The following is a 22,797-nucleotide window of genomic DNA, read 5'->3' as shown; positions in this document are numbered from 1 at the left end:
CAGGTTGTGGCTTAGCATTAAGCACGGACCTGGCCCAATCTGCAAAAGAAATGTTTGGCGGGACTGCAATGTCAGTTTGAGTAGCAATAGAATGATTGTGTTTGGTTGCTTGTGCATACGTGCGTTTTGGCATAAACTGCATGATGTGCTTTTTGGCTTCCTGATATGTTACTTTGTTTTCTGTTTTGTATTTTTGTATTTCTTTCCCCACTTTCCACATTTCACAATTTTTTGAATATGCCGGATGGTTACCTTTGCAATTGGGACAGGTGAAGGAGGTTACGGTACAATCAGCTTGAGTGTGTTCTGTTGAACCACAGTTTGGGCAAATCATAGTGCCACGGCAAGCTACCTGGGAGTGTCCATATTTCTGGCATTTGTAACACCTGATGGGATTCGGTATATATGGACGTATACGACAATTCAGATACCCTGCTTTAACCATTGTTGGTAAGTTTGGGGTACTAAAGGTCAGTATTATGTTCCTTGTTGGCTTTAATTCTCCATCTTTCCGGATTAATTTTCTTTTTGCATGTATTACTTTTTGATCTGTCAATTCTTGTACAATTTCATCCTCTGAGATGTTAATCAGATCCCACTCTGCTATAACTCCTTTTGATGTATTCAGAGTGGCATGAGGCGTTATTTTCACGGGAATTCCACCAAACGTAGTCAGTTTCAATAATAATTCTGAGTGTTTTGGCTTCATTGTCTCTACCAGCAGATCTCCAGACTGTAATCGCTTTACCATCTTCGGCGATCCTGCTGCATTTTCCAAGCATTTCTGGATTAGAAATGGGGATAATTTGCTAACAGGAGAATCTGAAACAGAATGAATAAGGAGAAAGGCTGGGTGATCTTGTTGACATAGATCTGTTTTTTGTCTTTTATTTTGATAAGTGTCATGATCGAGTTGGTCTTGATCAGTAGGTGATCTCAACTGATCAAGTGAGGGAAAGGTTTCTTTATCCATTTTATACTCCTTTTGGCCCTGAGGGTTGGCTTTCCCACTCAGGTTACCGGCCCCGCCACGGGGAGGCAGGAGTAATGCCACAAGTGGCCAAGCGGTTGTTAGGTTAGTTGGGTTAGTAACTCTAATAAAATTAAAAGGAAAGTTGTCTTTTCTTTCCTGACTTAACTTACAACTTGTAAGATGAAGTCTACAGTGCTTTTTTTAAGAACTTAAGAGAAACTAACGGGGAACTTAAAAGAAGAGTGATTCCTTTAAAGGAGAACGCTTTGAATCGCTTTATAGAGCTCAGAAAATCGCTTGGCCACGGAAAACGCTTGGCATCCGGGGCTGTTGAAGCTGTTTGAGCAGGGCAAGATTTCTCGAACTGGAAAGTGGAAAGCAATATTCTATCATCGGCAAAAGTATAAATAGGATTTCCAGTCAATGGAAGAAGGTCATAAATATACAAGAGGAAAAGAGTGGAGGAAATACTGAACCTTGGAGGACACCAGCATTAGTGGAGAAGTTAGAAGATAGAGAGCCATCTGCCGTCACCCTCAGTGAGCGATCAGACAGAAAACTGGATAAACAATTTAAAAAAAAAAAAAACAGTTAGCAAACCATAAGATGGTTTTCTAACTTGTTTAAGCAAACCATTTACTTAAACAAGTTTAAGTAAACTTGTTTACGGTTTTCTAAGCTTGTTTAGAAGAACTTTATGCCAAACACGATCGAAAGCCTTTGAGATGTCAAGAGCAACTGTTTGTGTTTCACTGAATTTTTCCATTGAATTTGTTCACGAATGGGTAACATAAGCCAGAATATCACCAGTGGATCGACACTGACGGAATCCATATTGGCCATCGCTGATCAGACGGAAGGTTTCTAGGTAGTTTAAGAGTTGGTGGTTAATTGATTTCTCCATTACTTTAGAAAGAGTAGAAGTAATTGAAATGGTCCGAAAGGGATTTGTCACCCTTTGTTTGGAACTGGTTGGATATGACCAATTTCCAAGCAGAAAGAAAAACACCTTTGGAACAAGAAAGTGAAAAAATGTGGCAAAGAACAGGAGTACGTTCAGGAACACAGGTTTTGAGAACAAGTGGAGAAATATCATCAGGACCTGGAGCTTTCTTAGCATCAAGATTCGTCAAAATCCTTCTGATCCTTTTGACGGAAGACACAGGAGGCATTGCATGGAGCGTGTTGAGAATGGTTGGAAGTGTTTTACCAAGATCATTAATACCTGAGTTGGAAGAAAAATGGGATGCTAGCAGGTCAGCTTTATACTTCGCTGAAGTGATAACAGAACCATCTGGTTTGGATAGAGGTGGGAGTTGGGCAAAAGTTGCCGCCAACAGCTTTGGCAAGGGACCGGAATGCTCGGCTATCATTAGGGCAAGAAGCAAGTTTTGTACTCTTTGCCTGTTCAAAATCTAGTTTGGACTGATTAATAACTGCTTTACAATTGTTGCGAGCTTTGGTGTAGGCAAAAAATGAAACTGAAGGATTGGAAACAAGCCAATTACAATAAGTGACATTCTTCTCTTGAACAGCCGTAGCACATTTATTGGAAAACCAAGATTTAGAGAAAGGACGAGATTTTAAAGTGGAGTGTGGAATAAATGATTCCATTCCTACAAGAATAATTTCACTGACACGATCTGAGCGAACTTTGACATCACAAGTTTTGAAATAGTAATCCGACCAAGGAAAAGAAGAAAAGAAATCTCGCAGATCATCCCATTTTATATTCTTGTAATTCCCAACGACACGAGGTTGGGAATAACCGTGAGATAAAGGCTCTATTGGAGAAGAGACAATCACCAAGTTGTGATCTGAAGTGCCTAAAGGACCACTCACTTCGACCGTGTACTTAGAAGGGTTGTTTGTAAGAAAAAGATCAAGTGTGTTGCCTGTATGGTTAGAATTGTCCGGTATTCTGGTAGGTAAATGAACAATCTGTGGGAGGTCACAGTAATTGCAAAAGCCTCAGCATCTCGACAAGTTGGGTCAGTGTGACTAGAAAACGGAAGCCAGCTGGAGTTGTGAACATTAAAATCACCAAGGAAAATTATCTCACTGTTAGGAAAGTAACTTGACTCACTGGAGTAAGTCAAGTTACAAAGAGAGGAAGTCAAAGAGCTCCAAGTTATTAGTGGAGTTAGGAGAACGGTAGAGACAGCAGATGAATTTGACAGAATGAGGTAGAGAGATTTTATGTCAGAGAAGATCGAAAAGAGGAGATTTCAAATTACCAAGTCTCTGACAAGGAATATCAGAACGGACATATGCACAAGTACCACCTTTGAGGCGAAATGAATCATAAGCAAATAATTTGGTCAACCGAGATGAGCAGTAGTTGAATCAACAGTGAGTGGATCTGGAAAACTTCAAATTCATTGTAAATTGTAATAATGAGAATTTTAATTAAAAGAATGGAAGATAATTAATATAACACATTTTTCTTTAATCTAAAGTGTTATCAGTCTGATTATTCGCTAAAATTTCCGATAATGATAACATTTAATTTTTAATGTTTTTTTTTTAACAGAACGGTTAAAATTGTATTTAATAGCTGACAAATTTAACACCAAAAGTCAACAAACATATGGATTAATATTTATATATTTATTTTAAGAGACTAACAATAATATATTTTGTTAAGATTAATAAAATTAGGTGCATACGAGAGAAAACCATAATAAATAATTTTAAAATAAGAAACTTGCCTGAGTTGGTAACTGTGGGTCGGAATCCTTGAAATATTTGAAATTGGCGATAGACACTGGATATAGAAGAGTCAGTACTGATTAGTTAATAAAGCGAAAATAACAATGGAATTCATTACTACAGTGAAAAACGGAATTGTTATGTGGTATTAGAAAAAGCGTGATTATAAGAGGCCGCTGCTCTTTGTGGACTAATGTGATGAGTCGTTTCATATCGATTGGTGTTGGATATCATACTTAATGATATTTTCACACCGATTGGTGTTGGATATCATACTTAATGATATTTCCAGTTTGATCTCTACTTTTGCTGATGAACAAAAGCGGGCAAGTTGTTAATGACTAATCAGAGTGTGCTACTTCAAGAGAATCTGGATAAGCACAGAAGATGGGTTGGAAAATGATAATTGAAAATAATCAATTATGTCCAACCCGCAAGTTACCTCTCTCCTGACAGCAGAGTTTACCAAGAGGAAAGGACCCTCTATACTATTAATCGAGGTGGACAAAAATCTCACTCCGAACCACATCAGGGATGAGTTGGTTCACCGCAACTTCCAAGACTCCGTTGGCATCACTGATGCCAGAGATCACTGCAGGCCTAAGTGGTCTGACCTGACCTGACCTAACCTAACTCGGAGCCTGTCTTGTCGAAGCAGGGGCCAAAGTGGGGTGTTGAAGCTGGGCTCCTCAAACACTAAGATTCCCATTTCCAAATTTTCACGGTTCTCAGCGCAAGACATACACACCAGATTCCTATGATGTTAGCCTGGATATTATGCATTGGTATTGGTATTGGTATGGTTATTTCTGGCGCAAGGGCTACTTAGGCCATATTGCGCCTATAAACGAGATGAGGATTTCACGGTGTCTGTAAAAACAGTTAGAAAGAATTATACAGATTTATGCATTTTAAGAAGCGGAAAAATTCCGGGAGATTTGCATTATTACCTATGAACTGTTGGAGTGTCAAAGGTTGTTGAAGATTACTGTATGAAGCTTTTCGGGCATCAGTGTATAAGGTACATTCAACGAGTATGTGCTTTATTGTGAGAACAGAGTTGCAGTGCATACACTGCGGAGGATCATTTCCTGTAAGAAGAAAAATATGGGTGAGCTGACTGTGCCCGATCCGGGCTCTAGCCAGGATGACTTCTTCCTTTCTGTTTACAGAAAAACTGGAAACCCATAACTGTGGTTCAGGTTTTATTTCACGCAGCTTGTTATTCAGTTCAGATTGCCATAGAAGTGTCCATTGTTCTTTATATGTATTTCTTATATGGGCTCTGTAGTCCATATATGGAACATAGTAACCTGGCGATGCTATGTTGGATGAATGTCTGGCTGCATAGTCTGCTTTTTCATTCCCTGATATCCCAGTGTGACCTGGGATCCAGCAAAAGATGACAACTTGTTGGTGATCATGGATATGCATTAGTTGAGATTTTATAGATTTTATTAAGGGATGCGTTGTTGAGGAGGAATTTTGCAAGGCCAAGATTGAACTCTGTGAGTCACTATATATTACACTTTTTTGGATGGACAGTTGGAGAATGTTTTCTAAGGCAAGCTTGATAGCATATAATTCAGCTGTATAACTGCTGCATTCGGTGGGAAGTGAAACAGAGATAATGTTAAAGGGAAAGACAGCTGCAGCACCGACTTTACTATCAGACTTTGATCCATCAGTGTATACATGCGTAAAATTTTGGTAATTTTGTGTGTGAGTGGCATGCAGTTGCTGTATATTGGTATTTGCAAGCGAATGTTTTCCCCAGTTTAAGAAATAGCTGTCACAGGATGCTTTAATAAAGGACCAGGGAGGATCTGAACTGTTCAGATCATGGAGGATTTTGTTCAGATGTATATTCCAATTTTGTGATAATTCCTGTAATCTGATGCCAGCAGGGCGAACTGCTCTAGGTTTATTTCTGTAGTACATTGAGAACTGTGGGTTGTTAAGTATTGGCCAATTGGGGTGAGAAGGCAGACTTTGAATTTTGGCTGCATAGTTCAGAAGTAACATCTTTCTCCTGAGGCTGAGCGGAGGTTCATGGGCTTCGATATAAAGACTTTGCACTGGCGATGTTCTATAAGCGCCTACAGCAATTCTGAGGGCAGAATGTTGAATACGGGCAAGACGTGCTAGCACGCTTTCCCTAGCAGAATCATACACCGGGGCGCCATAATCAAGGCGAGATCTGATCAGGGCTCTGTACAAGTGAAGTAAGGTGTACCGATCTGCACCCCATGATGTAGAAGAGATAATTCTTAATAAATTCATTTTTTTCTGGCAAGCAGTCCTTAGATGTGTGATATATTCTAGGAAGTTCAGTTTATTATCAAAAATTAAACCAAGGAGACGAATGCTATTCACCACTGTGATGGGATGATTTGTTAGTTGTATCTCTGGATCTGGATGCATCTTTCGTTTATTACAAAAGTGAATGACTCTAGATTTCTGATAGGATAGTCGGTAACCATTGTGTATCATCCATAATTCAATGTTATTTACAGATGTTTGCAGCTACCTTTCGATAAAGCTCATGTTTTGCGAGCTACAAGAGACAGTCAAATCATCAGCATAGAGGTAAGAGTTTACAGCTTTTGGAATATTTTTTGTCATCTGATTTATTCTAATTGCAAATAAGGTTGCACTGAGTACAGAGCCCTGCGGGACTCCTTCTTCTTGTATGTATGTTTGCGAAAGTACTTGCCGATAGCGAACTTGAAAGGTCCTGTGTTGTAGGAAATTCTGTATGAAGTACGGTAAGTGTCCTCTCAGGTCCAGGGAATGAAGATCTTTCAGAATACCAAACCGCCAAGTGGTGTCAAAGGCCTTCTCTATGTCGAGACATACCATTACTAGATGTTTGTTTTGGATAAACGCATTCCTGATGTCTGTTTCTGCTTTGATCATGAGATCTAGAGATGATCGGTGTTTTCGGAAACCAAATTGATTGTCAGAGATAATATTTTGGGAATCAAGATACCACGTTAGTCGACGGTGTATCATTTTTTCTATGGTTTTACTTAGGCAGCTTGTGAGCGAAATGGGTCTGTAATTGTTCGGAATAGAATGATCTTTCCCTGGTTTGGGTATCGCCAGTACAAAAGCATGACGCCAGAAGCTGGGGAAGGAATGCTCCATAAATATACGATTGTAGAAGGTCAGTAGCGAAGATAATGATTTATTGTCTAGATGTTGTAACATTATGTAGTATATTCCATCCGGGCCAGCAGCACTGTTCTTAGCGGTGGATAAAGCTTCTTGAAGTTCTACCAAAGTAAGTGGTGTATTGTATTGGAAGGTTGTTGTTGTTCTAAATTTCGGATGGGATTTTTCTGCTACAGCTTTAATCTTTTGAAATGATGGATCATATGCCGTAGAGTCAGACAACTGTGAAAATACCGTCCCTAGAGCATTTGCAATCTCTGCAGGAGTAGATAGCTCCTGTCCATTCACGGTGAAAAGTGGGGACGACAAAGGGGGAAATTTACCATTTAATTGTCTTATTTTCCTCCAAATAATTCTTACATCAGTATTTTTATTAATTGTAGTTGCGAATCGAACCCAAGAGTCTCTTTTTGCTTTCTTTCTAATATGACGTTCTTTAGCTCTAATTTTCTTGTAATTTATAAGATTAGTGGTGGTAGGATGTTTGCGGAATAAATTCCATGCACGGATTTTTTCTTTTTTTATATTCTTACAGTCCTCGTTCCACCAATAATTTCTGTTTCTATGAATGTTTGACTTTGACTGTGGGATGGCAGTGGATGCAGCTGCTAGAATCTGTTTTGTAATATGGTCGGCAACTGTGTCAATCGGATGAGATTTGATGATCTGATTGTCGAAGGATACGTTAGTGGTATACTTTGCCCAGTCTGCCTCGGAAAATTTCCATTTTGTGTGAGTTTCTGAAGGTATGCAGTGTGACGTTTCAATTTTACATATTATAGGGTAGTGGTCACTATTGAGTGGATCATCCAGAGTTGTCCACTGGATACTAGGGAAAAGGATTGGAGAGCAGATAGAGAGATCTATTGAAGAGACTGTTCCTGTTGGGAGGTGGAGGTAAGTTGGTGAACCAGTATTTAATATGGTTAGATTTCGTCTTTCAATAAGCATTTCAATGATTTTTCCACGTCCGTCTGTATTGGAAGAACCCCACAATGGATTGTGTCCATTGAAGTCACCCAATAAGCAGAAAGGGGTTGGCAACTGCTGAATGAGATCTTCAAGTTCATGTATGGTACAAGGGCGACTGGGTGGCAGGTAGATTGAAGCAAGTGTTAGGGTAACGCCAATGGCTATTCGTGTGGCAACAATTTCAACAGTGGTTTGCAACTGAATGCGTTTGCAGGGTACTCTTCCATCTATAAGTATCGCTACACCTCCATGAGCATTATTAGTAGCAGGTCTGTCTTGCCGAAAGAGAGTGTAATTTTTTATCGAAGTAGACACCTGAGGTGTTAAATATGTCTCTTGTAAACAGATTCCAATTGGTTTATAACGCTTAATTATCTCGTGGATGTCGTCGATATTGCTGCGAAAGCCTCTACAGTTCCATTGGATGATGTTTTTCATTGTTTGGATTTAAATGAGGAAGCTGTGTCTGTCTGCTTTTTGGAAGTCTGTTTCTGTCGGTCAATTTTTATTTTGTCTCTCTTTGAAAATATTGGTCTGGCGTCTATTACATCTTCTGGATGAATTTCCAGAATGGTTTCCGTTTCTTCATGAGAGCAAGTCTCATTCGTGTCCATGAAGAAAGATTCAGCATGCTGCTTGTTAACGGGATCAGAGTTTTCTGTTTGAGTAGATCTTACAGGAGTTGTAAGAGTAACAGGAGGTATCGTGACTGGTGTGTTATTAGATCTATTAGAAGTCTGTTGCTTTGAGGACTGAGGTACAGTAGAGAGTAAAGTTCGAGCCCATTCAGAAATAGAGATGCTTGGCGGGATTGATGTATCTGTTTGAACTGATATTGAGTGAAATTTTTGAGCAGCGTCGGCATATGTGCGTTTTGGCATCGGTATTAGTTGCTGTAATTGTTTTCTGGCTTCGGAAAATGAGACTTTCTTTTCTATCTTGTATTTTTGAATTTTCTTCTCATATTTCCACTGATCGCATGTTTTTGAAAAAGCTGGGTGATTGCCTTTACAATTAGGGCAAAGTGAGGACTGCGATTTACAATCAGCTTGGGCATGTTCCTTCGATCCACAGTTAGGGCATACTGCATCGCCTCTACAGACAGTTTGGGAATGTCCAAATTTTTGACATTTATAGCACCTTAGCGGGTTTGGGATATACGGGCGAATGCGGCAGTTCAAATACCCGGCTTTTACTGATGATGGTAGGTTGGGTGAGCTAAATGTCAGTATGATACTGCGTGTTGGAATAAGTTCGCCATCTTTCTTAATCATGATTCTCTTCGCTTGTATGACCTTCTGATCCTGCAATTCGTTGACAATTTCCTCTTCTGAAACATTCATTAGGTCCCATTCTGAGATAACACCCTTGGAGGTATTGAGTGTTGCGTGTGGTGACACCTTAACAGGGATTCCATTGAATGTTGTGAGCTTGAGAAGGTACTCTGAATGTTTAGAGCTTGTAGTCTCAACCAACAGGTCGCCAGATTTGAGACGGCGCACCATTTTGGGGGAACCTGCTACATTTTCCAGACATTTTTGTATGAGGAATGGCGATAGATTGCCTAGGGCCTGGTTCGCTAAGGAATGCAGGATCAGGAAACTCGGATGTTCTATTAGGGAATCATCCGTCTTCAGTCTCTTTCGGTTGGTTTTGTCATCATTAGGTTGATGCAAATCCTTTGAATTTGGATTTGCTGTCTGGATCGGGGGAAAGTTTTCAAAGTCCATGTTTTGCTCCTTTTGGCCCTGGGGGTTTGCTTTACCACCCAGGTTTCCGGCCCCGCCACGGAGAGGCAGGAGCAGTGCCACAAGGTGACCAAGCGGCTGGGTTAGGAAGTTAGTATTAATATAAAAAGAAACAGAAAGGTGGTTTTCCTTCCTGGGCCTTTGCCTACTTCTTGTAGTGCGAAAGAGCTACTTTGATCGAGAAATCAAGAAAAATGGTTGTTGAAACAAAAAATAGAATCTATTCGCTGGAAATCTCTTTAGAAAAAACGCTTTTACAGACGCACTAGAATCGCTTGGCCACGGAACGCTTGGCACCCGGGGCCGGATATTATGCTGTGGGCATTGGATCCCCAGTGATACTAATCTGGAAGCTCAGCAGCGTAACTGGGAGGTCCCCTCGCCATGGTGCTCACGTCGATAGGTCAGAAGGCTGGCGAAACAGCGTACTTTAAAAAACTAAAAAATATCCATTATCATCAGGTCTATATTATACACATACTGGTGAAAAGTTTGAATATTGCTTTATGCCAATAACAATTTATTTTTATTAAGTTTATTAAAAGTAAGCACGATAAATTATTTTGCATCATTAAGCAATTTAAAATTTTAATAGTGACTTCTAACCCTCCTTAACAATTATCAACCGTTTGTTTTAATTTAAATGATTATACTGCATTTTAATTTTAGATTTATATTATACATATTTATAAAATTATTAGAAAGAAGCATAGGGCGAAAAGGATACGACTCAGTACGTATAGCACAGTAGCAAGACCACGTATCTTGTGAATATGGCTCCTAATACCTGTAAGCGAATACAGCAAGATTACTTCAATAAACATGGCACCCAGCATTGAGCCGAAAGTTACTGCTGCGAAAAACCCATGAGGAACAAGCACCGACCAGACCTGCAAATCAGAAACAATTCACTTAACTCTATATAATTATATATAATGAACTACAAAAAATGCAAAAAAATTTCATTAAGTTTTTGTATTAATAACATAAAAGAGAATCTCTTTCATAGTTGGCCGATGCATGTATCGAAAAGGTGCATCGGCACGTTTTCCATCGGATTTTATATGGATGCTGTTGTTGTTTAAGGGTTTTAAGACACAAGGGCATCAATCGCAAAGATGTGTCTTTCCAAGTTTTTAATGTAAATCGAACATATTTTTAGATTTGTTTAACAAATCTAATTGGCCGAATAAAATTAAAGAGTTCATCTAGATTCACAGTATTGCTTAAGATCTGTATTGCACAGTACTCCCAAAACAAAGGAATCTGGAATTTCTGAATCGAGGGCATACCAAAAGAATGTGTCTTACTGAAAGCTGAACTTGGCAATGAACACATAATGGGGGATTTTTATTTGTTAATAGATAAAATAAGTAAGATGAACATGGCCAATTCTAGTCTGGCAAGCATTACTTCTTCTCTACGACTTCTCTGCTGCTAGAGAAGTCATATTTGTTTATTAGGTTTTATTTCATGTAGTTTACAGTTGATTTGATTTTTTCATAACTGTGCCCATTCATTTTCACTTTCTCTAATAATGAGTGGACTAAAATCAGTATGCGGGACTATCATTGTTCTGTTTGGCAGATCTGATGCTGACTTAGCTGAATTTTCTGCTTTTTCATTGCCTTGTATTCCGCAGTGTGCCGGGATCCGGCAAAGAGTTATTTCAGAGTGTTTCTTTTGACAGAGATTGATTAGAATGACTTCTGTGACTATAATGCGCCTGTTCACAGAAAAATGCTAAAAACAAATTTAGGCATAACAACTTGGTTGTGTTTACTGAGATATTTTAGAATTTATCATATAGATCAATTATTTTCAGATAGGAGAAAAATTCGTTGATGTTTGCATATCTCCAATAATATGTTGTAATGCCATTGGTTCCCGTAGATTTCTCAGGGAACACACGACGGAAGTTCTGTCCTGTTGATAATGAGGGCAGTCACTCAGATTATGTTTCACTGTTAAATTTTCTGAACAGTATGGACATTGAGGAGGATCTTCGACTCTGAGCAGATGGAGGTGGGTCAGATTTGCGTGTCCGATTTTGATTTGATTTGATTTTGATTTTTGTGGCGCAAAAACAGCAAGGTTATAGTGCGCCAGGAAAAGGTTAAAATTTAAAAAGGAAAGACTGGTAACTTGTAAAAAGGTTACTTCGTCTAAAGGTTGTTGTTGTTATTTGAAAGCTATTGGCGCAAGAGCAGCTTAGGCTATAATGCGCCTAGCCTATGTAGGAGAGTTTTGTATACCAGCATTTTTTCACTTTACTTGTAGTTTATGGCAGAACCAAGACTTTGCTATATATATTTGTGTAGTTTCTCTATAAAAGGTGTACTATTAATTTTATATGTTTTGAAAGTATCCAGTTAACTTAAGGAAGGAGAAAACTTCGGTTATATTTGGCCGGTCATCTAAAATTGTTTTAAGCATTAGATTGTTTTCTTTATTCATTATTGATTGAAAAGCTCTTTGACGTTCTCTATGAAATTTTGGACAGTTCACCATGAAGTGATGTATAGTCAGCGGAACTTGACAGTTTTGGATTTCCGTGTCAGTGTCAGGATTTTGGATTTCCGTGTCAGGTAACAGTGAGTCATATGTGTATGCCCGATTCGCAATCGAGCGAGGATCACTTCTTCCTGTCTATTCGATCGGAAGCTAGTAGACCATGGTCGAAGTGTTTCTTTTATTAGGCGAAGTTTGTTAGTCTGATCTAGCCAGTGTTTTTCCCATTGTTTTATACTGCTTTGGTGGATCAAGGACTTGTAATCTGTATATGGCATTGTATGAAAGGCATAATCAGATGTGGAAGCTTCTTTTGCTGCTTTGTCTGCTCTTTCGTTTCCAGTTATTCCTGTGTGGCCTGGGATCCAGCAGATTCTGATATTGTAATTTCTTTGTAATACCTTTGATACTGAAAATTGGATATGTTGTAGGATTGGATGTCCTTTGGTATTTGCGTTCTGCAAGGCAGTAACAGAGCTAAGCGAGTCCGTGAAAATAATGCTGTTTGCTATCTGTTTATGTTTGATGTGGTTTATAGCCATTGAAATGGCTTGTAATTCAGCAGTAAAAATACTGCATTCTTTTGGGAGTTGTTGGATGAAGGTACGATCCTCAAAATGAATTGCAGCTCCTACACAAGTCTCTGATTTAGACCCACCTGTATATATGAAAGTGTGATGTGGATATTGTTCTTTGTATGCTGCATATAACTGCTGGTAGTTTTTTCTGGATAGAGTGTTTTTCCCCCAGGTTTGAAAATACATATCATATATGGGTTGAACTATGCACCATGGTGGAATGGTCTGTGCAATTGCAGTAGCTATGTTGTCATAATCAAGCTTTCGGCTTAGTAGTAAATCTTTCAGACGGATGTTGGCAGGTCGATTCATCCGTCGATGGGCTTGGTATATGTTTTCCCAGTTATATGAAAACAGAAAGTCTCTATTTGGATGACCACTGATAGATTTTATCTTGACGGCATAGTGCAATAACAAGTTCTGTCGTCTAAGCTGTAATGAAGGTTCATGGGCTTCTGCATAAAGGCTTTGTATAGGTGAAGTTCGAAAAGCGCCGAGTGCTATACGGAGTGCACTGTGGTGTATGGGGTCTAACCATCTCAAACCACTTGGTTTAGCCGAGTCGTAAACAGCTGCTCCATAATCTAGTTTGGCACGAACTATAGATCGATAAAGTTTGAGAAGTGTACATCGATCTGCTCCCCAAGTTGTTGCGGAAAGAACTTTGAGAATGTTTAATTTCTTTAAGCAAGAAAGCCTGAGTTGTTTAATGTGATCAAGGAATGTTAGTTTCTTATCCAAAAGAAGTCCTAAGAATCTTATGCTTGGTACTACTGGGATAATATGTCCGTCAAGTTTCAATTCGGGATTAGGGTGGAGGTTTCGGTTTCTACAGAAGTGTATACACGCAGTTTTTTGTGTGGAAATCCGGAAGCCATTTGTTTGAGCCCATTTGCTTATTTTGTTTATTGTTCCTTGTAGCTGCCGTTCTATACTTCGCATATTCTGAGAGTGATAGGAAATGCTGAAATCGTCAACGTATAAAGCTGCGTCAACGATTCTTGGAATGTGCTCGGTTATTGTATTTATTTTAATAGCGAACAGGGTAGTGCTAAGCACAGACCCCTGAGGCACTCCTTCTTCTTGGATGAAAACCTTTGAAGGATTGTCTGCAGCCTAACTTGGAATGTCCTGTGTTGCAAGAAATTTTGGATATATTTAGGAAGATGTCCACGTAAACCAAGCAAGTATAGGTTTTGAAGGATTCCATAACGCCATGCTGTATCGTAAGCTTTTTCTATATCAAAGCAGATCATGACGTGATGTTCCTTTCGGATGAAGGCATTCCGTATACTGTTTTCTAATTTTATAAGTAGGTCTAGTGTTGAGCGATTTTTCCTGAAACCATGCTGTGTCGAGTCGAGAAGATTATTACTGTTCAAATACCACATTAAACGAGCGTTGATGATTTTTTCCATAACTTTGCCCAGGCAACTTGTTAAAGCAATTGGACGGTAGTGTGTGGATTGGAAAGATCCTTTCCCGGTTTTTTGTGGAAAAATTCAGTTTGTGTTTTTCTATTCTTGCCTTGTATATTTGAAAATTAGGAGTATATGATGTGGTTGCTGATGTTTTGGCAAAGGTTTCACCCAGTGCATTGGCTATTTCTGAAGGCTGTGCGGTGATTTGTCCATTCCAGTTCAGGATTGGAGGTGGATTAATCTGGTATCTGCCATTCATTTTTCTGATTTTATTCCAGACAGTTTGAGATGGTGTGGAACTTGTTAAAGTGGATGCAAATTTTATCCAGGATGCTTTGCTACTGGGTCTTCTAACATACCTGGCTCGCGCTCGTGCCTTTTTGAATAATAGTAGGTTCTCTGCAGTGGGACATCTTCGGAAATTATTCCAGGTTTTATTTCTCTCTCTTTTAGCGTGTGAACATTCTTCATTCCACCATGGTTTTGGATGTCTTGGAAGGTGTGATATTTTTGGAATAGTCTGCTCAGCAGCTTGGATTAGTTTATTTGTTACATATTGTACTGGTGCATCTACAGGTTTTTGTTTGATAATATCTGCATCTAATTTTACATTGGATTTATACTTTTCCCAATCCGCTTCATTTACTTTCCATTTGGGATTTCTACATGACTGACATGTGGTTCCTGATATCATGGAAATGATTATTGGATAGTGATCGCTTCTGAGAGGATCTCTGTGTACAGACCAATAAAGTATTGGAATAATGTTGGAGAGCATAATGATAGGTCAATAGCTGTGCTGTTTCCTGATGGAAGATGCGTGTATGTATGTGTGCCATCATTCAACAGGGTTAAGTCATTCTGTTCTATCCATTTTTCGATCTGTTTTCCTCTCCGGTCTACGGCTGTGTTTCCCCACATAGGACTGTGTCCATTGAGGTCTCCCAGTATACAGAAGGGTGGAGGTAATTGAGTTAATATATCTTCTAAGTCTTGTTGTTGTAATTCTTGGTTTGGGGGAACGTAAATTGTTATAATGGTTATGAGAGATTTAACGGCTATGCGTACTGCAACCGCCTCAAGGGTTGTGTTTAGTGGAAGAACTTGGGAAGGAATGTGTGAATTTACCAAAATTGCCACACCACCATGGGTCGTGCCACCTGTTACTCTGTCTTTACGGTATGTGATATAGTTCTTTACTGTGGGAGAGTCTTGAGGTCTGAGATATGTTTGTTGCAGGCAAAGACACAGCGGGGTATGCTGTACAATCAGATCCTATATATCATGTATATTAGTGCGGAAACCTCTGCAGTTCCATTGGATTAAATCCCCATTATTTGGTTTTCGAGAAAGTGTCAGACTGTTTCTTAGCTGTTGCTTTAAGCTTTTCAAGTTTATGTTTTTCCTTTGGAAAATATGGTTCGCCGGTATCCATCTCTTCTTCCGCAAAAATCTCTAGTACTGATTCCTCTGCTTGATTGGTCAATTCTGTATCCATTTGTTCCGTTGGCTTCTGGCTTATGACATTACATTTTTCTGTGGCTTTTGTTTCTGAGTGTTTTGCATTTGGAGGTACAGATAGTGGTGTGTTTGTGACTTTCTCTTTTTGTTTTGGCTGGGATGTGATAAGTAGACCTCGTGCCCAGTCCGAAATAGACTTCTTTGGGGGAATCGTGAAATCTGTTTGCGTCTCTATTGTACGCCGATTCTTTATGACCTGTGCATAGGAAGGTCTGTTTAAAATAGTCGGGAGTACAGTTCTTAGCTTCTTGGTATGTGACGGAGTGTTCTACTTTATATCGTTGAATCTGCTTTTCTCTTTTCCAGAATTCGCAGTTCTTAGAATAGGCGGAATGATCCCCCTTACAATTTGGACACTTTGGTTGCTCGGCTGGACAGTTCTGATTGGTATGATCTTGAGATCCACAGTTGGAACAGATAGGAACTCCACGGAGAGGATTCGGAATGTATGGTCTGATGTTACAATTTAGATATCCGGCCTTTACCGATGTAGGTGGTTTGGGAGTGTTAAAGGTCAGTATCAAATTTCTAGTTGGAGTAAATATACCATCTCTAGTAACATTAATCCTTCTCACAGCAATGACACCTTGATCTTCTAGCTCATTTTTAATTTCTTCTTCTGAGACACTAATAAGGTCCCATTCAGAAATTACTCCTTTTGATATATTTAGGCTGTTATGGGGAGAGACTGCTACAGGGATCCCTCCAAAAGTTCTCATCTGAAGCAGCCTTTCTGCATGTTTGGCATTGGCTGTCTCGACTAAAATGTCGCCTAATTTCAGTCTCTTGACATTTTTTGGTGTTCCAGCTACACTTTCTAGGCATTTTTGGATTACAAATGGCGACAGTTTTCCCAATGGCTGTTCTGATGTTGAATGAAGGACTAGAAAGGTAGGTGCATGAAGCGATGTTATGTCCTTTTTTGTCTTTTGGTAACATTTATCTCATTATCCTCATTTTTCCGACTCAAAGGAGTCGGATCTTTGGGAGCTGTGGTTGTGATATTTGGATCATTCATGTTTGCTCCTTTTAGCCCTGGGAGTGAGAGCTTTTCCTCCCAGGTTTCCAGCCCCGCCAAGGGGAGGCAGGAGCGGTGCCACCTAGTTGTTGTTGTTGTTGCTGTATTTGAGGTATTTGGCACAAGGGCCTCTTGGACCATATTGCGCCTGTTCATGGTTTGAGTATCACTGATTTCACGTTATGATTAGATGCTGTTATATAAATTTATGCGTTTAAAAACTTAAACAGATCCTCGAAATTTGCTTCCTTACCAAGTATATATGATAAGGTTAAGGGTCCCTGCAAGTTGGAGAGGGAGCTGAAGCTGGAATTTCAGACAGATGAAAGGTGGGGATATTCAATTAGAATATGTTTTATTGTTAGGTGCGACTGCCAAAAAAAGCACTGTGAGGAGTCTCTCCCAAAAGCAAATGCAGATGAGTTTGATGTGAATGACCGATGCGAAGCCTTGCCAGGATTACTTCTTGTCGCCTGTTTCTTCTAAAACTAGATGTCCACAGTTGAGGCTCTTTTTTATCTGGAAGAGTTTATTATTGGTTTGAGATTGCCAGAGGTGAGACCATTGTTTTCAACATGTTTTTTTAATAATGGATTTGTAGTCTGTGTATGGAACTTTCAGTTGACTGTAAGATCCAGAGTCGGGATGTTTAGCAGCCTCATCCGCACGATCATTACCTTGGATGCCGAAATGACCAGGAATCCAGCAGAAGATAACCTTGTAGTTGGCTGTTTGATGGTAAAATAATTTAGACCGGATCTCTTTAAGAACGGGATGAGAGAGAGGAAAGGTAGATTGAAAGGCACTTATTGCACTTAAAGAGTCTGTATATATCAGAGATTGTTTGATATGATATTTGTTTATGTTATCTAGAGCCAGTTTTATTGCAAATATTTCTGCAGTATAGATACTGCATTCAGTGTTAAGAAAGTGGCGGAAACTGCTGCTGCACCAACAGTCGTATCTGTTTTGGAGCCGTCGGTATAGATATGAACTTTCTCTGAGTTTTTCAAAGAATGCAGTTTATGTAGCTGTTGAAAGTTGATATTTGCCAGGGAGGATTTTCCCCATCTTGAAAGGAAATTGTCACAGAGAGGTATGAATTCAGTCCAGGGAGGTTCAGGAGTAGCAAGATCTTGGAACATATTCTTAAAGTTAATTTTCCAACTGATCATCAGTTCTTGCAGTCGAATCCCCGTGGGGCGGTTTTCATTAGGTTTATTGTGATATAGTAGGGTGTTTTGAGGATCAAACAGATACTGCCAGCTGGGGTGAGCTGGAATACTTCCATTCTTTGCTGCATAATTTAACAATAACATTTTTCTCCTGAGCTGCAGAGGGGATTCGTTTGCCTCAATATACAGGCTGTGAACTGGAGATGTTCTGAAGGCTCCAAGAGCAATTCTAAGGGCACTATGCTGGGCGGTGTTCAGACGTAATAGAGAACTTTTCCTGGCAGAGTCGTAGACAGGTGCTCCATAATCCAAGCGCGATCTTATTAAAGCTCTATAAAGATGTAGGAGAGAGCTTCTCTCAGCACCCCAGGACATAGCGGAGACAGCTCTTAGGATATTCAGTTTTTTAAGACAAGTATTCCGGAGGTACGCCATATGGGAAGCAAAATTAAGTTTATTATCTAGATTTAACCCCAACAGACGGAAATTGTTAGTGACAGGAATCAGGCTGTTATTTAAAAATATTTCTGGATCCGGATGTAGTTTCCGTTTTTTACAGAAATGAATAGCAGTAGACTTCTTTTCTGCTAGGGAATAACCATTCCGAAATGCCCATGATTCTATTCTAACTATAGCAATTTGAAGTTGCCTTTCGATGGTGTTCATAGTCTGGGATTGAGTAGAGATAATGAGGTCATCAGCAAACATGTACGATTGTACGGTATTTGGTACATCCCTTGTCATGTTGGTGATTCTTATTGCAAATAATGTCGGACTTAGAATGGAACCCTGCGGTACACCTTCCTCTTGTTCAAATGTTTTGGATAAATTATTCATGTATCTGACCTGAAAAGTTCTATGGCATAGGAAGCTTTGTATAAATTGGGATAGGTGACCTCTCAAGCCGAAAGAGTGTAGATCTTTAAGAACACCATACCGCCAGGTGGTATCAAAGGCTTTCTGAATTAGATTAATCAGCACCAGATGCTGTCCCTTTATGAAGGCATTACGTATATTTGACTCTGCTTTTATCATTATGTCTAAGGTGGAACGGTTTTTTCGAAACCCGTACTGATTACTATTTAGCATGTTGTTAGTTTCCAGGAAACTGATTAACCGCCTGTGAACCATTTTTTCCAGGACTTTGCCTAAACAATTGGTCAGTGAAATTGGCCTATAGTTATGTGGAAAGGTACGATCCTTTCCTGGCTGTGGGAAGGCTAGAACTATTGAGTGACACCAGGAAATTGGGTAAGCATTTTCTAAGAATATTCGATTGTAGTAGTTTAACAATGATCTTTTTGCTCTGTCGTTCAGTTGTTTTAACATTATATAGTAGATCCCATCTGGACCAGCAGCGCTATTTGATGTTTTATTGAGCGCTCCAAAAAGTTCTGTTAATGTGAATGGCTGGTTATATGGATGTGAAATTCTCGTGGAAAAATTAATCTTATGCTGGTCTGCAGTTTTTTTAATTCGCTGAAAGTTTGGTTTGTAGGAGGCTATTGCTGATATACTGGCGAATGATTCCGCTAAGGCATTTGCTATTTCTCCCGGGGATGACAACTCTTTCCCTTCCCAGTTCAGTATTGTAGCTGGGGACTGAATGTATTTGCCATTTTGCATTTGTATTTTTCTCCAGATAATTCTGCTGTCTGTATCCTTGTTTATGCTCGAGGAAAAGCTAATCCAGGCATCTTTCTTTGCTTTTCTTCTTATTTGGCGGAACTAAGCTTTCAGTCTTTTGAAGTTAATTAGATTGGTAGTTGTGGGAAATTTACGAAATAAATTCCAAGCTCTATTTTTGTACTGTTTGGCGTGTGTGCAATCTTGATTCCACCAGTAATTACTATGTTTCCATTTCCCCGGGGGGGGATTTTGGTATTGCAGAGGTAGCAGCTTGTAATATTTGATTAGTTACATGTTCTGTGACATTGTCTATGGGTTGAGATTGGATTATTGTCTAATTGCACGTGAGTTGCATATTCATACCAGCGTGCCCTACGAAATGTCCAAGTGGAGCGACGTAGTGAAGGAGGGTTTGCCGTGTTTGCAGCTTGCAGAGAATCGGAAGGTGATCACTGTTTAGTGGATTTTCAAGAACCGACCACTCCATATTAGTATATACGGAAGGAGAACAGATTGACAGGTCTATTACACTCATGGATCCTGTCGAAAAATGAATATAGGTAGGTTCACCAGTGTTCAGAAGAGTAAGTTGATAAGAGTCCAGAAGGCATTCTATTAACTTGCCTCTCTTGTCAATTGTTGGAGATCCCCACATCGGATGATGAGCATTAAAGTCTCCAAGTAAGCAGAAAGGAGACGGTTGCTGTTCTATTAGTTTTTCTAGGTCAACTGAAGAAAATGAGAAATTAGGAGGAATATATATAGATGCTATTGTAAGAGTGATGCCAATTTCAATGCGCACTGCCACTACTTCAAAAGGAGTCTGAAGAGCAATATGTTTGGAGGGTACGTTGTTTCTTATAAGAACCGCCACTCCTCCACGGGCTGGAGAGTCGATATTTCTATCTCTTCTAAAGATAGAGTAATCTTTTATAATAGGACACACTTGTGAATTTAAATAAGTTTCCTGTAGGCATACGCCTGGTGGATCATAACGGTGGATGAGATCACATATATCATCTTTTTTACTGCGAAACCCTCTACAATTCCATTGAAGAAATCTTTCCATTAGGCGGTTTTGTTGGTTGTTTTTGTTTCTGACTGCTTTTTAGTTGTGACTTGTTTGCATCGATCCGATTTTACTTTGTCTTTCTTTGGAAAGTAGGGACGTGTTACGTCCATCTCATCAGTCGCATGAAGTTCCAATATGGCATCTTCTGGGTAATTGTGCTGGTCAATATCCATTCTGGTTGAATTTGGTGGTTTCAATACCATGGTTTCTGTCACTTTTTGTTTTGCTGTTGGGTTTACATTAGCTGGAATGGTAATTGGGGTATTACTGGCTTGTTCAATTTTTTGTTGCGAAGGACACTGTTTGGGGACAGAGAGCATGGAGCGTGCCCAATTAGCGATAGACATATTTGGGGGAACGGCAACATCTGTTTATGTACCTGTTGACTGAAACTGTTTAGCAGCCGTTGCATATGTACGTTTTGGATCTGTTTTTAGTATTTGCCTTCTCGCCTCTGGGTTATGTCACTTTATTCTCAATTTTATATTTCTGGATTTTTTTTCCATGCTTCCAAAGTTCGCAACTTTTGGAAAAAGCTGGGTGATCACCCTTACAGTTTTCGCAAACAGAAGTCGTAGCAGCGCATTCAGTTTGATTGTGCTCCTTCGATCCACAAATCGGACATACTGACTCACCTCGACATGCACTTTGGGAGTGTCCATATTTTTGGCACTTGTAACACCTGAGTGGGTTTCGGATGTAAGGACGGACACGGCAATGGAGATAGCCTGCTTTAACAGATGATGGTAGGATGGGAGAGCTGAAAGTAAGAATTATGCTCCTAGTGGGAACAAGAACACCATCTTTCCGAGTCATAATTCTCCTTGCTAGTATGATTTTTTGTTTACTTAACTCTTGAACTATCTCCTCCTCTGATACAGCTAACAAGTCCCATTCTGCGATTACTCCTTTCGAGGAGTTTAAGGTGGCATGGGAAGTAACTTTTATTGGTTGTCCGCCAAAAGTAGTCATGTTTAATAATTTTTCGGAATGCTGGGATTTCAAGGTCTCTACAAGAAGATCCCCTGACTGGAGCCGCTTTACTGTTTTTGGTGAACCTGCAGTAGACTCGATGCATTTTGGACAAGGAATGGGGACAGTTTACTCAGAGGCAACTCTGATAGAGAGTGTAGTATGAGGAATGCTGGTATGTCCTCTCGTGGGATTGTTTTCAACCTCTTTGGTTGAGAGTAGTCATTTTCGGATTCATTTTCTAGTCTTGAGCTCGATGGCTCTAAAGGTGGAAAAGAAACTGTTTTCCATCTTTGCTCCTTTCAGCCCCGGGAGAGTGGATTTCTTCTCCCAGGTTACCGGCCCCGCCACGGGGAGGCAGGAGCAGTGCCGCTAGAGTGACCAAGCGGTATAAGGGTTAATGTGTTAGTTTAAAGAGAAAAAAAGAAAGGCGAATTTCCTTCCTGTAACTTAGTTACAATTCGTAATACTAAGTTAACAAATAATTAATGGGAACGTAAGAAAACTTTTACAAATGAATATAACTGTAGCTTTGAAAAAAACGCTCTAGAAATCACACAGGGAATCGCTTGATCAATATAACGCTTGGCACCCAGGGCCGTGCCACCTAGTGACCAAGCGGAAGTTGATTAGTAGTTAGTAGAACTAGAAAATAAATAAAAGAAAGGTGTCTTTCCTTTCTTAGGATTCTTTGTGCTGATACTTTTCAGTAACTATATATATATATATATATATATGTACATTAGAGAATTTTCTTTAAACTCTATAAATGTGTATCACTATCACTTTAGAAATCGCTTTATAATCGCAGAGATATCGCTTGATCACTAAGAAACGCTTGGCACTCTGGGCCTTGGCACCCGGGGCCAAAAACAGTTGTATTAGGGAAGACAGCAGCTGCACCCACTTTATTGTTCGACTTTGAACCGTCAATGTAGATCTTAGAAAAGTGGGAATAATTTTCTTCATAGTCAAGATGCAATTGTCTGATGTTAATATCTGCTACAGCATCTTTTCCCCATTTTTCAAAGTAATCATCATATGAAGGAGTTATGGTAATCCATGGGGGATCCGAGTCTTTTAAATCTCTGATGATATTATGAAAGGAAATATTCCAGCATTCAATTAGGTTCTGTAATCTGATACCGGCAGGTCGGATTGTTCTGGGTTTGTTTCCATATTGTTTCCTCCATTGCGGATCATACAGGTTTGGTTTGGTTTTTTTTGGTTTTATTGGCGCATTAGCTACTAAGGCGCCAAGACCAGGTCATTTATAAAAATTTTTAAATTTTCAGTCACCTAATTAGTTAGGTCACTA

General features: G+C 39.5%; 1 protein-coding gene across 2 annotated transcripts in view; it reads right to left on the bottom strand.

The window, feature by feature from the left end:
* The window catches only part of LOC150077394 (DNA damage-regulated autophagy modulator protein 1-like), a 455,867-nt gene that overhangs the window by 10,340 nt on the left and 422,730 nt on the right, over positions 1–22,797 (bottom strand). Inside the window, exons 6-7 of one of the 2 annotated variants that reach the window (XM_090386032.1) lie at positions 10,310–10,472; positions 3,685–3,761 (exon numbers count right to left, since the gene is read on the bottom strand). In XM_090386032.1, coding sequence (XP_090242158.1) covers positions 3,685–3,761; positions 10,310–10,472 — 240 coding nt within the window. The remainder of the gene's footprint in view (positions 1–3,684; positions 3,762–10,309; positions 10,473–22,797) is intronic. The other variant, XM_090386034.1, reaches the window with a different exon arrangement.

Source organism: Mastigoproctus giganteus, chromosome 12 (genome assembly GCF_048544385.1).
Source record: "Mastigoproctus giganteus isolate SK-2022 chromosome 12, ASM4854438v1, whole genome shotgun sequence".
Taxonomy (NCBI): domain Eukaryota; kingdom Metazoa; phylum Arthropoda; class Arachnida; order Uropygi; family Thelyphonidae; genus Mastigoproctus; species Mastigoproctus giganteus.
This window is presented reverse-complemented; position numbering and strand designations above follow the sequence as displayed.